The sequence below is a fragment of the Mya arenaria genome, chromosome 2, assembly GCF_026914265.1.
Source record: "Mya arenaria isolate MELC-2E11 chromosome 2, ASM2691426v1".
Taxonomy (NCBI): domain Eukaryota; kingdom Metazoa; phylum Mollusca; class Bivalvia; order Myida; family Myidae; genus Mya; species Mya arenaria.
This window is the reverse complement of record NC_069123.1, coordinates 50,561,522-50,577,114: the sequence shown is the minus strand read 5'-3', so window position 1 is coordinate 50,577,114 and position 15,593 is coordinate 50,561,522. Positions and strand designations below refer to the sequence as shown.

The following is a 15,593-nucleotide window of genomic DNA, read 5'->3' as shown; positions in this document are numbered from 1 at the left end:
GGCTGTATTACCTCTACAGCTGTGTGCTGGTCAAGTCTTTAGTGGGCTGTATCACCTCTACAGCTGTGTGCTGGTCAAGTCTTTAGTGGGCTGTATCACCTCTACAGCTGTGTGCTGGTCAAGTCTTTAGTGGGCTGTATCACCTCTACAGCTGTGTGCTGGTCAAGTCTTTAGTGGGCTGTATCACCTCTACAGCTGTGTGCTGGTCAAGTCTTTAGTGGGCTGTATCACCTCTACAGCTGTGTGCTGGTCAAGTCTTTAGTGGGCTGTATCACCTCTTCAGCTGTGTGCTGGCCAAGTCATTAGTGGGCTTTATTACCTCTACAGCTGTATGCTGGTCAAATCTTTAGTGGGCTGTATTACCTCTAGAGCTGCGTGCTGGTCAAGTCATTAGTGGGCTGTATAACCTCTACTGCTATGTATTGGTCAAGTCTTTAGTGGGCTGTATTACCTCTACAGCTGTATGCTGGTCAAGTCTTTAGTGGGTTGTATTACCTCTACAGCTGTATGCTGGTCACGTCTTTAGTGGGCTGTATTACCTCTACAGCTGTATGCTGGTCAAGTCATTAGTGGGCTGTATCACCTCTACAGCTGTATGCTGGCCAAGTCATTAGTGGGCTGTATTACCTCTACAGCTGTATGCTGGTCAAGTCATTAGTGGGCTGTATCACCTCTACAGCTGTATGCTGGTCAAGTCTTTAGTGGGCTGTATTACCTCTACAGCTGTATGCTGGTCAAGTCATTAGTGGGCTGTATTACCTCTAGAGCTGCGTGCTGGTCAAGTCTTTGGTGGGCTGCTGTGTGCTGGTCAAATCTTTAGAAAGCTGTATTACCTATACCGCTGAGTGCTGGTCAGGTCTTTAGTGGGCTGTATCACCTCTACAGCTGTATGCTGGTCAAGTCATTAGTGGGCTTTATTACCTATACCGCTGAGTACTGGTCAAGTCTTTAGTGGGCTGTATTTCCTCTACAGCTGTATGCTGGTCAAGTCTTTAGTGGGCTGTATTCCCTTTACAGCTGTTTGCTTGTCAAGTCTTTAGTGTGCTGTATTACCTATACAGCTGTATGCTGTCAAGTCTTTAGTGGGCTGTATCATCTCTAAAGCTGAATGCTGGTCAAGTCATTAGTGGGCTGTATTACCTCTACAGCTATGTGCTGGTCCAGTTTTTAGTAGGCTGAATCACCTCTACAGCTGTGTACTGGTAAAGTCATTAGTGGGCTGTATTATCTCTACCGCTGTGTGCTGGTCAAGTCTTTAGTGGGCTGTATCACCTCTACAGCTGCGTGCTGGTCAAGTCTTTAGTGGGCTGTATCACCTCTACAGCTGCGTGCTGGTCAAGTCTTTAGTGGGCTGTATCACCTCTACAGCTATGTGCTGGTCAAGTCTTTAGTGGGCTGTATCACCTCTACAGCTGTGTGCTGGTCCATTTTTTTGTAGGCTGAATCACCTCTACAGCTGTGTACTGGTAAAGTCTTTAGTGGGCTGTATCATCTCTACCGCTGTGTCTCGACTAATGTTTTCCAACGAACCTCGGGGTTGCGGTATCTATATGGAAAGATCTTGCATTCATATCTCTATTGACTCACCATCATACCGTGCCTGCATACATAAACATTTTCTTTTCGGGTCTATATTGGCAGAATATAATAACTATTCTTGTATTTGCACAATGAATCTACAATGGGACTCTAATTTCACATTCAGTGTTTGTAAGAGCCGGATTAGGGAATGTCAAATGGCCTATCATAATTAAGCTGGCAAATCATGTTTGTATTGACAGTCTATTTCAGATAACTAGATATCAAATTTTGTATTGAAACATTTAAAATCTAAAATCGATATCTGTTTGTAAATTGAAGATAAACCACTCATTTATGTTCTAGGTGACCTTTTGACACAAACTCATTTCAGTTTTATTTGTAGTTACATTGCAACTTTCGGTGTCTTTACATTTTTTCATGGATGTTTTATTATACCGGAATCGGTAAGTCTGTTACTTATATTATAGCATACGTTTTCTGAAATAATAACCAATTAAAAGAAAATGTTTCAAATCTATTAAAAACATGCATGTTCATGAAGCCAAACTAAACCTCGTTTGTAGAATAATCTTATTCATGTTCTCTTTGATATGTTTTCAATGAATGTGAATTCTGCTTTAAAACTGTTTAAACATAATAGTCTGCACTTACTTGTCAATGTTTGGTACATATATTTTGTTAGAGTTATCTGTAAGCCCGTCAATATAGAGTATATATAACTGAATTATTTTACCGATCACAGTATTTTGTTTATAGTTCTAGAAGATGGATACAGAATATGATAACCATGATTCTCCTGACTTTTCTTTTATTTTTGAACATACGTTCGAGATAATGCTATTTAAGGCAAGCTTTATTCTTTGATATGATAGTCTTACTGTTAGATCTTAACGAGTTTGCTTAAGTGTGATAATTGTATATATATATAGCAGCAGCAGCATGAGAAACCGCAGTAGCAGCCGTAGTAGTAGTAGTAGTAGTAGTAGTAGCAGTAGTAGTAGTAGTAGCAGTAGCAGTAGCAGCAGCAGCAGTAGAAGCAGCAGCAGTGGTAAAAGTAGTAACCAAACTATTACAGATTGTTATTATTCATAATTTTGTTTAAATAAGACAACGTTTTCAAAAATATACCACATAAAAATAGGTCAGCGGGTTTAATGTAAAGTAAATACATTAGCAAATTAGCAAAAGCCTAATCCTTACTTATCGTATGGATTAAGGCGCATTAAAATGAGAGGGTGTGTGGTGTGGGCATGGTTGTGTAGCTAGTTGACTGTGGCTCGTCCAGCGTACAGGGGCGGGGAGTTGGCGTGCCTGTATGTGCAGGGAGCAAAAACAGCGGTGTTGAAGAGAGGGGAGGGTCATATTTGCTCTGCGATAATGAGAAATGTAGCGGATTCTGTTTACTGTAAGATTCCGTTACAGATGTTAAAAAGAATTAAAGTGTTTCCTGTCTGAGGTGTTGATGCTGGTCTTTTCTATTTTGGTCAGAATTTCACTGCAAACCCTGAAATTAAGTCTTTAAATCACATAGGATGGTTCAAGGGCAATTTAAAAAAAATTGTCTATAAACTAATATATTCATGCAATTAAAACATTGTTTGTGATGTACGAGATAAACATAACTTGAACAGACCAATAACATTGCAACGGAAATCACTATTTTTTTCATTATTATATATAATATCATGGTAAAATAGTTCACCTTGAAACTTCATCAGTAATGACCGAGCAGCTTAAAGATGTCTGGGTGAAGATTCAAGGCAGTGTTTGTTCTTATCTTGTTATTGAAAAAGTGTTCAATGAATATTCAATTAAGTAGAAAAATGAAATACCTATATTGGAAATTCGTCTTTAATGAATGATATTCATTGCCAATACCGGATCTTTCATATGTCAAACGATGTACTTGCTTTGGTCAATATATATTTGATAAATAGGATTAGGGTGAATAATGAGACAATAAAACCATGTTCTTAATCCCAGATCTTACCTTTGGTAAACAATTCAACCACACAAAAGAAAGGAATAAAAAAGACCTAAAAATTTATTACATGAAAATGCTGAAGGCTATGATAGGGACAGTTGAATCTGCGTAGTTGGAGTTTAAAAAGTTTCGTTCAGTCGGATACATTAGTTGAGTTGAGGATAACTTCACGGTAAAGGTATAAGTTCATAATTTTTGACAGTAGTTAAAGCTGCAATCTCACAGATTGAAAAGTTTTACAACTTTAGTTGTCTTCGAACGAGCCAATTTATGCGAAAATGCATGTAAACCAGTCATATATGACGGCTCAACAAAAAATAGATCGCAGATTTTTTATATCTTAGTTCAAAAACTGATGTTTTATGCATTTTTCTTAAATCGTTAGTAACGCTTTTAGCCATAAAACATTAATTTTCGAACAAAATATGAAAACCTGCGAACTCATCTTTTGTCAGTAGTCTTTTATCATTGGTTTGCAGATATAAACGCAAAAATTTGCTCATTCCAAGACAACAAATAATTAAAAAAGTTGTAAAAACGGTAAATCTGTGAGAGTGCAGCTTTAAAGGACAACAGCCTTTTTACGTAATGACTGTGAATATTGACTTCTGAACATGTATCACATCATTGTATCTAGATACCATCGATAAGATCAGAATGGTGTTCACTTAATGCAACCGCATAGGTTTAAATTATTCGACCGTCGATGATTTAATTGTCTGAACGCTCCACCCCGGAGCAATTTCATTATCATAAACACAAAATAGTCATTACTTCTTACATAAATTATTAATGTCACGAGGCGGCCTTCATATAAAGAAAAATGAATGATAAAAACAATTCGATGATGTTAACATTTGAGTGAGAAAAAACAAATCCTGTTAAATCTTATGTTACCTTTAACGAAAGGCGGATAATTGCACGCTTGTATTGCACTTTTTGATAAGGACAAATACGTAAACAATTGACGAATCCATCCCTGTTTATCTCAACGATGTAACGATTACCCATTCCTATGGTCCATCTTCGTTATAAATGACCCGGCAGTCATGATACACCACATTAATGGACAATAGAAGTGCGGGTATTCGGTACAAGCAAACATCATAGCCGAGTCATCTCACAGAGCGGCAATTTTACGACAACCCAATCATGTCGCCATGGTCACTAAATTGCCGACTTACTCTGGAACGGATTTTCTAAAGAGTGATCAAACATGAAGTCCTGTGACTTTTCCACGTAGGGCTTACTTGGCAAGCAATACAGACATTTGTGAACATTTTACCCGTGCGCCCGCAAGGTTGATACACAACCGACGTGACAATACATGTGTAATGGACACCGGGCTGGCGACATAAAAAGAGAAACCGACACTTTACTGGATGTAAACCTACACCCGGCACCGTCGCTAGCCTCGCGGTGAACGCACATGGGCATCCCAGACACAATTAACATTGGCTTTTTTCGTGACAATTATTTCGTGGGATGGTGACAGTGATAGGCAAAAACAAACCACTACCGTGTTGTTTGGAGTAAATATACAGGCTACAATAGACCACATATTTGAATGTGGTGAAATAAGTGAAACAATAACAAGGATAAACAAATACAATTTAAAGTAAGACGTCAGAAAGGTATTGTACAGTTGTTGCTAATAACTATAATTAATTAAATTTGAAGTCTAAAAATATGAATGAATTAAGGTAAAGGTCACGATGCAAACTCCGGTGTACATGTCAGGAAGTATGTGAGTAGTCGGAGCCGGTAGTTCAGTTTTTAGAGCACAGGCCTTGCAAGCAGAGTAGTCCATATAATTGTACGTTGACGGATTTTTTTACGATTTTTGATATGGCAAATTGAAAGAATCCCGTATAACACGTCTATTATTTTAGACTAGCAAGCAGAGGTAGCGGGCTCGTTCACCAGACTGGTCGCATACGTGTCTGGTTAATTAATCAATTTCAATAGTTTAGATTCAAACGTATTATATGATTATTAGTAATATAAATGATCATGGTAATTTCCAATTCATTTGCTCAATAAATCAAATTATTTATTTAAAGGAACTGTCTCTTGCCGTATTTCGTTCGATTTCATGCAAGCATAATTATAACTGAAGTCTCGGGTGTAAAAGATTTGGATGTATTCACAGAGGCACCGTGTTTATGGACCATCGAACGGAACAATGAAACATACATTGCTTGTTGGCTCTTGAATGAAATTCAATTTTCAATATCTTGAAAGCTAATAATGTATACAGCTCAGGCTGCCTGGTGATAACAATCTCGAGTAATACAGGCTTTCTATAGGTAGGACCAGGTTTTGCTTTGAGTAAAGAGAATTATCAGTGATTTTATGGTTCTAACTTACTTTATTGAATACTATTTATGGAATGAATCTTATAAACATACGATATTTATCATTGTTTTGCTGGCTTATATACGGTCTTTTCGTAAGTGCTTTTGCTCTTCTATTAAGGTGAAAGAAAATACTTGTAATTATCAAAGAAAATATCAATTTTATTGATCGGTTTGAAACTAATCATAGTCGCACCTTTATGGTGATTTGTATTAGTATTACGTTAGGTATTATCGTGACTAAGTTGTCCATAGGCCAAATACTTGGAGGGTTATTGCATTGCTGTTGTACGTCGATATCGATTAATTAGTATTGCACATTGTTTGCCATATACAACGGGTTATCAGACGTGTTCGCTTTACTTCCGTGTAATTAAGCTTGTGGGGAAAACGTAAAGATATTCTTTCAGCTCTTTATTGGATTTAAAAGAACGGATGATTCAGCTGAAACTACGTCTTGACCGCCTTAAGCCATAAGTGGCAGTTAGAAACAATGACGGCTTTGGAGCGCAGATCTGTGCCATGCCATGTATAGTAAAGGTTGAAGTCAAAATGTGAATTGTGGTCAGTCTGTACCTAATGAAATGGATATTTGTGTTACTAGTGAAACATTGTATACATAATAATTACACCTGTGTAAACATTTAAGGAGGTAAGAATTATGTTAAATTGTATTTAAGTCCGGAAATGGAGATAAATTATGTGACACTTTCGTCCAGATTCACCCCCCATCTCTCATTGGACGGATGTTCTACCTTTGATCTTAAATGAATGCTCAATTAGTTCCGATAGTCTTCATATAACGGAACATTTTTTGTAGAGTCATTCTAAATAGGCAAAATATGTTTTACCAATAGTCTAGTAGTGTGAATATGTTTTTGATGGACTCTGCGGCAATTTGTTCTCCAAATAAGCAATTTGACCTAGTACGGGTTTGCTATTGACCGTAGATGTCCGGTGACTGTAAAACACTGGCAACTGCATCCTAGGGAACACTGGTTATCATTTACTTATTTAACCTCTGTAGCATGAGACTACCCCCACCCACCCCACCCCAACAGGCTGAACTATTTGCATGTCCTTGATTTAGGTTAAACATACGGGCGTTGGCGTAGGTAACCATGGTGATGTGAGCGCTGACTCAACAGTCTCACCTTCCTGACCTGGGCCAGGGCGGTTTTATGTCCCATTGTCAAGTAGTGATCGGTGCACGGTGCATTGCCTGTCATCGCCTGCATACCTGTCCGTGAAAATAGTAATTTTATCAAAAGTACATTTGGCGTTTTCAAAGGATTGCAAGTACTCGTGCACCTTGTTTTAAAGGCGCATGTTCACCCTCCCCGACTAACACAGTCCACATTCATTCATCGAAATGAAATTGAATGTAAGGACTGTTACTGAAGCTGAAATTATCTTTACAACTCATTTCTTTCTGTAAAAAGTAGAACCGTGTTAATTAACCTAATGAATGTCCTTTTTTACGTTCTATGACATGCTGACGTAGATATTAATGACAAAACGTGTCCATGTTCAACGGCAGTTTTCATTCAGCAGTGGTTGTATTTTCATGTCAGATAAAATGACAATGGTCCACAGTCACGTTTCAGATTTACAGACGTTAAAATAGTGTATGTCTGCTTTGAATACAAAGGCTATTCTAGTCATGGTATGTTTGGACATGTTTTATTTAGACATTATGTGCATCCAGCAGCCTGTCCTCGTTCAGTTCTAGTGCAAACCACATGAAGTCCGCATGGTGGGTGAAACACATAAATACTGGTAATGAAACCATTAATTAATCATGGTTTCCTACATAAAAGGAGGAGGAATTGAGTGACCGTGTTTGGACGTATAAATGTCCATCTTATTGGCGATGCTTATCCGTCATTGTCTATGCATGTAAAGCACTTGCCCAGAAGTTAACCATTCTGGCCCTCTATCATACTTTGAATAAAACATGACAATGTTTAGTGATATTATATTATTTCAGCATGCAAACGCTATAAATGCATTTCTAATTCTACTTAAAAAGGCTACATATTTCATTATACACCAAAACCTGCTACAAGGAATTAATTCACCATTCGACATGCTCACAGATGTTAGGAATTCAGTTTGGATCCATTAAAGAGCTGAATACAGCAGAAGTGTTGACCACCATTCTCTCCCATAGTTTCCATGCATTCTTTTAGTTCATGTCACTGTAGCTTGGCCACCTTATTGTATGGACAGGATCCTGGCCTGGTTAGCAGGATTAGGACCTAATGGGCAGGATCCTGGCCTGGTTAGCGGATTAGGACCTAATGGGCAGGATCCTGGCCTGGTTAGCGGGATTAGGACCTAATGGGCAGGATCCTGGCCTGGTTAGCAGGATTAGGACCTAATGGACAGGATCCTGGCCTGGTTAGCAGGATTAGGACCTAATGGGCAGGATCACGACGTAGTTGACATGATCATGAACTAAGCAGTAGGATCAAGATCTCGCTGGCAGTATCAGGATATAGAGCAGAACAGAACATAAATCTTTTTTCAGTTCAAACATTCAACATAATTGCATACAATGAAATATATCAAAATATATAGACATTCAGTAGGATCAAGGCCTCGCTGGCTTGATCAGAACATATTCATCAGGCTCTGGACCTAGCTGAGAGGATCAGGACCTAGTTAGTAGTATCAGGACCTATATAGTAAGATCAAAATCTAGATATAAGGGTCAGGACCTAGTTGGCAGGATCATAGCCTTGTTGGCAGGATCAGGGCCTTGTTGGCAGGATCAGGATCTAGCTAGCAGGATCAGGGCCTTGTTGGCAGGATCAGGGCCTTGTTGGCAGGATCAGGATCTAGCTAGCAGGATCAGGCCTTGTTGGCAGGATCAGGGCCTTGTTGGCAGAATCAGGATCTAGCTAGCAGGATCATGGCCTTGTTGGCAGGATCAGGATCTAGCTAGCAGGATCAGGGCCTTGTTGGCAGGATCAGGATCTAGCTAGCAGGATCAGGGCCTTGTTTGCAGGATCAAGATCTAGCTAGCAGGATCATGGCCTTGTTGGCAGGATCAGGATCTAGCTAGCAGGATCATGGCCTTGTTGGCAGGATCAGGATCCAGCTAGCAGGATCATGGCCTTGTTGGCAGGATCAGGATCTAGCTAGCAGGATCATGGCCTTGTTGGCATGATCAGGATCTAGCTAGCAGGATCATGGCCTTGTTGGCATGATCAGGATCTAGCTAGCAGGATCATGGCCTTGTTGGCATGATCAGGATCTAGCTAGCAGGATCATGGCCTTGTTGGCAGGATCAGGATCTAGCTAGCAGGATCAGGGCCTTGTTGACAGGATCAGGATCTAGCTAGTAGGATCATGGCCTTGTTGGCATGATCAGGATCTAGCTAGCAGGATCAGGGCCTTGTTGACAGGATCTAGCTAGCAGGATCAGGGCCTTGTTGGCAGGATCAGGATCTAGCTAGCAGGATCATGGCCTTGTTGGCATGATCAGGATCTAGCTAGCAGGATCATATGGCCTTGTTGGCATGATCAGGATCTAGCTAGCAGGATCACTCAATTTAGTATATGCTTTGAAAGTAAAGTTAATGTACTATTTTGTTATACGTGTTGTTCTTCAACATGAGAAAAGCCGATTCCCGGTTTCGGGTTTCGTATCGAGGTTATGGATAATTCCTGCCCTATGTTTTTTCTGATGACTGGGTTTGATTACAGTAATTGGATATTGACATTGTTTGGAGTCTAAATACAGACAGGAAGACATGGTGTCTAGTTTCAGAACGAAATCGGTTAACAGCCACGCAGCTTTACAATTATTAATTTATGATAGTTCATACTAGTTTGTTTAAACTTGTGTAAATTCGTGTTATACTCGTGGGGAAGACCCAGGACGGTCATTCTGAATCAACAATAATTGACAACTTGACTCTTAACTCATTATCAAAATATATATCTGTGCTATCTAGTTGCCCATCGCCGCCTTTGAAAATGAGTAATTCGTCTAGTTGTGAATGATTTCAATCTATAATCAATACGTATCTATTATACTCATCTATATTGTCATTCGATAAAGAGTTGTCATTTCGGGCCAACAAACGAATGTCCTATCATCATCGTTGAATAGATTCTACACAATTAAAATTGACAATGATTTTTTTAGAGATGTTCGCAAAGCAAGTTATTGTTCGCTGTTCATTCTATGATAAATATATCGACCCGGGACCCTTTGTTCTCGCATGGTGACATACTGGGAGGATGACGTGGGATAACTTGTACGTGCCGAAAGTGCGATTGACTATCATTTTTATCAGTTTTTATTGCCGTCATTTGATACAGATGTTAAAATTTATTGATCGATAACATTTGTTACTGAAGCATCTGAATAAATCATGTTTCATATACACAAATCATCTACGTAGTTAAATCATTGGTGCACTCGATTGGCAGTTACGCCAAGTTATAGGTACCGGTTATGAAACGTAGGTTTTTGTATCATTGGATAGGACGTTATGTCGATTCAACAGTGTTGGCATAGATATTGTGTGGAAATTCCGGTGAAAATACTACATCGATTCTTTAAAAGTGAAGTGTTATACACGTATTATTGTGTCATTCGGCAGGTTTTCGCGGTAGAGAATGGCGCTGACGACCGGGGAGCTCGCGGCCGTCATATCCGGCTCGATCGGCGGCCTCATCATCATCCTTGCCAGCATCGCCCTCATACTCTACTACTGCGTCAGGTAGGAAAACAATAAATAATTCATGAACATAAAATTATCAATTGTACAAATAAAGTCATTTGGCAGGTGTCTGTGTGGGTTTTATTGCATGGATATATGTTCCTTATAAAAAAAAACTTTTATAACGACTGAAATGCTCATTGTAATTAACTTGGTTTTAGACGGAGTCGAAAACGGCGACGGGCCGATCATAAGCCGTTCCCTCACCACCATCTGACTCCTGACACGAGTCTGAGCAAGACCAGTCTACCCAGGCCCGGGGATCCTCGAGATCCCCGGGACGCACGCGCCCTTCAGGACCCCAGGATCGACCCTCGCTTAGATCCCCGGATAATCGATCCGCGCCTGCCCAAGGTAGGCAGCGCGAGCCTGTGGTTCGGCAATCCCTCCCTATATAGCGCCACACCCTCCCAGGCCTACCAAGACATGAAGCGGGGGAAGGTTGGTGGTCGACCACCGGACCAACCGCTGCCCGGACTTCAAGGTACGTAGGTGATGTGGTAAAACGTTAAGTAAGTGACAACTATTTTGCCGCGTGTTTTATTTGTCTAAAAACTTGCAGCTACCATATCAAACAGCACTTGACTTTATTGAATCGGCAGCATAGTAAAACTTAATGTAATCATGAAACAGACAAAGTGATTGTTTACGTGCTTCTATATTTGCAAACTCATAATGCTAAGATACTTTTCGATGATGACATACTGATTAATAATATATGTTTTCATTAAACCAAGTGCCTTGAACACGGATCTGATATGGAAAATGACTAACAACGCTCTTCACGTAAAGGAAGTTTTCTTGTCGACCAGTGTTACCTACGGCAAATGAAAATGCGAGGATTTGCATAAATAATACTAGATTGTATATGATAAAGCACGTAAAGCTAAATAGCCCCACGTTCTACAATTATGTCATTCTGAATACTTAATAAACTTGCAATGTTCCAACTTCTATTCATGGGTTTACAAGTTTGTTATTAAATGAAGGACACACTATGTTTTTTTGTCTCCATGCAAGGACAAATATTGTATACACAACCAAACAAATATTGCAGATTTCAGAACATGATCGCGCAAAGTAAAAACTTTTCAATGCATATTCGTGCACTTGAAATATATTTGTGTAAAGAAAATAGTAATACGCGCTTAATATTAGATACTCTTTAAATTGTACGTAACCATGATTGATATAGCAAATAGTTCATCTACTTTATTTACTTTCGCATGTCTTAAAACTCGAAACATTATTTAACTCAGGTCCACCCGGGCACATGGTGTACACGGGAGGGAACGCGGGCCGCGGGATCTACCACAGCCAGCAGGTGGCGTCCCCTATGTATGAGCAGGAGTATCGCATTCCAAGAAGTGGCAGTTACATGGACCTGTATTCGTATCCATACAATTACGACCCCTACAGAGGTTAATGATTATATTTTATCAAGTAATATGTTCGGGGCAAAGCCATATTCGGCCATATACATGTATGCAGAAAAGGGATGCGTGTTAATAACCTTTGAGAGCTGGAATACTTTATAGTACTGTACTAACGCTTGTATACTTCATACGTTTGACAATTCCAACAGTTCCGTGTTTGTGTTTGTGGACTTAAAAATGAGCTAACAGTGGGCTTTTCGTTTAAGTTTGTGGAGAAATTTTATTTTCAAGAAATGGCCATTTTCGTCGCACACTGTATATTTTTTTGCTTTTCAGTTCACTCTCCTTTTAACCGTACTATTGACTTAAGATGAAAAAAACTCAACTCAAAAGCTTTAATCCCCCATCGCTGTAGATATTCACAATATAAACCAGTATCTAATGATATGCAGGTATTGTTCACAGCATTTCACGATAACAAATGAGCAGTGCACACTCGTAACATAAATATAAACACAGGCTGTTGGAAAGTTGCATTTTTAGAAGAGATATAAGTCCGTTCTCGAATTTAAGTACAATGCATGTAATATGTGTGACTCAATATTACCAATATGTGAACATGATTATTATACGGTCAGGTATTGAGGCAAAATACAATAGAGTTCAACTTCACATATTTAGCTTACAGCTTTGCACTGACCTGGACGCGAGGTGTTGTTTTGCTAAGTTGTTCAACATGGCAATACACAAGGATAATATTATGATAAACCAGAGATAGCACTCGTGCCGCTGTCGTTAATCCCCCGATAACGCAGTTTAAGACCAAACACTGTCTGCCTTAATTGGAGAATAATTGTAATAGACCCAGCGATTCAGACTTTTCAGCGATAACCTTTCCGAACGTAGTCCGTCTTTGTATCGTTCGCCTGTACATTTAGTGTGTTTGCGTGAAACCAAGCACTGGTGATGGTTATGTTTGTTAATTGCAATTAGTTGTGAAGTATGGTTTCTTTTGAATAACATCTAGAACTCATGGGGTAATGCAGAACTGAGTGAACATGATTTTAAGTTAAATATAGCCTTTGAGTAGTTCATAAGTGAATAGTTTTGATTATGGTGCACAATAAAGCATCTGCAGGTTAACTTAGTATCCCACAATGTCTTGTTTCAGATATCAACAACTCAAGGGCGGTCTTGGTAGAACTACCCGAGAAGGAAGAGTACTACCTGGACAGATATAGAGAGCGTGAGACACGTCGTACGGGGAAGAAGGTGCGACGTTCACAAAGTGACGTTACGTTACACTCCACACGTAGACCAAAGAACCGTAAACAGCGAGGCGAGACACCTTTCGATAAGACGTCGACGTCACGTGACAGTGACGACAGAGGCAGCAGGGAACGCGAGGGTCTGCGGGCCAGCAGGGACAGCTATGAGCGTGTTGAGGGGCGGGACCGCGACAGCCGGGAGCGCCGTGGGAGTCGTGACTGGGACGGGGCTCGGAAGGACCGCACCACCGTCGTAGACGTGCACAAACCAAAGAAACAAGCTCCGCCTCCTCCACAGCCGAAGCCCAGGCGTGACGAGGTCGAAGCAAAAGCAAGGAACTTTTCTGACCCCGAATTAGGAGAGTCAGCGACGGACAGTGCAAAACTCAGGGCAATAGAACGTGAAAGGGAACGTGAGAGAGAAAGGGCAAGGGAAAAGAAGCTTGAAAGAGAGCTTGATAAGGTGATAGAAAAAGACAATCGTGCGTTTGTGCCTGATGAAGATCTTCATGTAAGACCTTATAGTTACACAGGCAAACCGGTTCAGCAGTCTACAAAATACGAAAATTCCATAGTTGCTAAAATGGCAGCATTAACAGAGACCCCAAAAGCAACATATATCAGACCAAGTGACAATTTTTCTCGTGAAAATTTACCTCAGGGCTTCCATGCTGAAGTGACCAAGAAGTTGGAAAATTTGAAAAGTGGTGATGGCGTCCCTAAGTCCATTGATACGACGGAAGGCCCGGTCGCCACCTCGACTGGGAAGCACTCCCGGGCAAGCCGGCCAACCAGCGCCCGTGAACAGCGAAGGTCCCGCCGGAGCTCCAATGTCACAGACGCCGACGGTGCGTAAACGTATTGCTGTACTTCAAAGGGATATAACTTATAAATTAAAGTATTCTTCAGTATTTGTTAGGTAAACAACCTAAGGGAAACACCCTTGGCTCTGTCAGACAGCGCAGTCGTGTTCTGTACCATGGTAAATGGTTGCGTGTATAATTGTTTCATATTTTATATACATGTCTTATCATTGAGCAGGTAACATAGTGGACGCGTTCGAGTTTCTGGACGGGTATTCTGACGGGGAGGGGACAGACTTCCATGGAAGCGGGATGAGCACCCCCACGCCGGCTAGAGGTGAATACACCAGAGATCGTTGGCAATTCTATTTTTAAAAAGACTTGAAAAAAGTGTCTTTTGGTTCTGATATATGTCGTTGACAAATTTTATATTATAGCATTCATATGCACTTGAGTTTAACGAGAGCCTGTATTTTTCAGATACGGACATCAACTTATAGCATAAGTCTTGCCAAACCACACATCGAAGAAACGCCCACATTTCCGGCTTGCCTGGTTCCGCGCATATTCACAAGGGGCGATAACCAGTTACAGACTAGATATCGAGGGTTGACTGGCGTCCATTTCCTGGTGTGATCGCGGTGTAACAATCTCAGGATTTATTCATATGTGTTTGTACGCCAACTTGGTACTTGTGATAATGTGTGCCAATCATGTGTAGTTCTATATTCATAAAGTATTATATATCGTAAGTTATTATCTGTATATAAAGCCACCTAGCCTTTGTTCCAGCGTGCACTTTTTGCATGGAAACGGTTAGCATTTTAAATATCAAGGTATCTGTTTGCCTCTTTTTCAAACTTTTCGTTACATATCAATGGTTGTGTTCTTGAATTGCAAAAAACTGTTATTCCGATGTTTTGATTACCGCTCTAATTATGTTTTTAAATATTCTTGATCTGGGTTCTTCCATCGATATTTATACATTTATTATTTGTTTTGTATGATCTTGTTTTACCACTAACAGAAAAATAAAGGTTATATGATATTGCCTTACCTTGGGTATCAAATTTATATATTTACTTTAAATTAATGGTTGATTTTTTATAGACTTTGACCAACAAAAACTCATTCTTCCCCGAAAAGGGTTCGGACTGTATGCAAGGAGGAGGATAAGTCATTTAGTTCCACGCAGACATTTAGTGAGAAAATTATATGGTCCTTAACAAAATGGCGGACTTGTAAGGAAAAGTTCCGATTCTGGTGCCTTCTTTTGCCTGGTTAGTGGTACAAATGTATGAGTGTAGTACTTTGTGGTGAAAAGCATATTCTTCGATCGGCTTCTTGGTTTGGAATCACAACTTAAAAGATACTAAAGTTATTGAACAGATTGGAAAATGGGAATAAATACACACAAGGACAGTTACAACATAAACAGGAATGCCATTTTGGCCGATAAAATACGTAAACATGTGGAAAAAAGCAACACGTTCATTTGTAAACATTGCATTGTAACCCACACTA

The 15,593-nt window shown here is 40.0% G+C and overlaps 1 protein-coding gene across 6 annotated transcripts; it reads left to right on the top strand.

Annotated features, from left to right (window-relative positions):
• Positions 1 to 1,848: 1,848 nt before the first annotated feature.
• On the top strand, positions 1,849 to 15,125 carry LOC128202691 (splicing regulatory glutamine/lysine-rich protein 1-like). Of its 6 annotated transcripts, none has more exons than XM_052903768.1 (7): positions 1,849 to 1,985; positions 10,503 to 10,622; positions 10,784 to 11,106; positions 11,882 to 12,043; positions 13,170 to 14,114; positions 14,308 to 14,406; positions 14,550 to 15,125. In XM_052903768.1, the coding sequence occupies exons 2-7, from the start codon at positions 10,519 to 10,521 to the stop codon at positions 14,567 to 14,569; spliced, it is 1,653 nt and encodes a 550-aa protein (XP_052759728.1). In that variant the 5' UTR covers positions 1,849 to 1,985; positions 10,503 to 10,518; the 3' UTR covers positions 14,570 to 15,125. The 6 variants fall into 6 exon arrangements, with proteins under 6 accessions (XP_052759728.1, XP_052759733.1, XP_052759711.1 ...); XM_052903773.1 differs by lacking the exon at positions 1,849 to 1,985 and adding an exon at positions 4,803 to 5,144; XM_052903751.1 differs by lacking the exon at positions 1,849 to 1,985 and adding an exon at positions 4,804 to 5,160.
• The last annotated feature ends 468 nt before the right edge of the window (positions 15,126 to 15,593 follow it).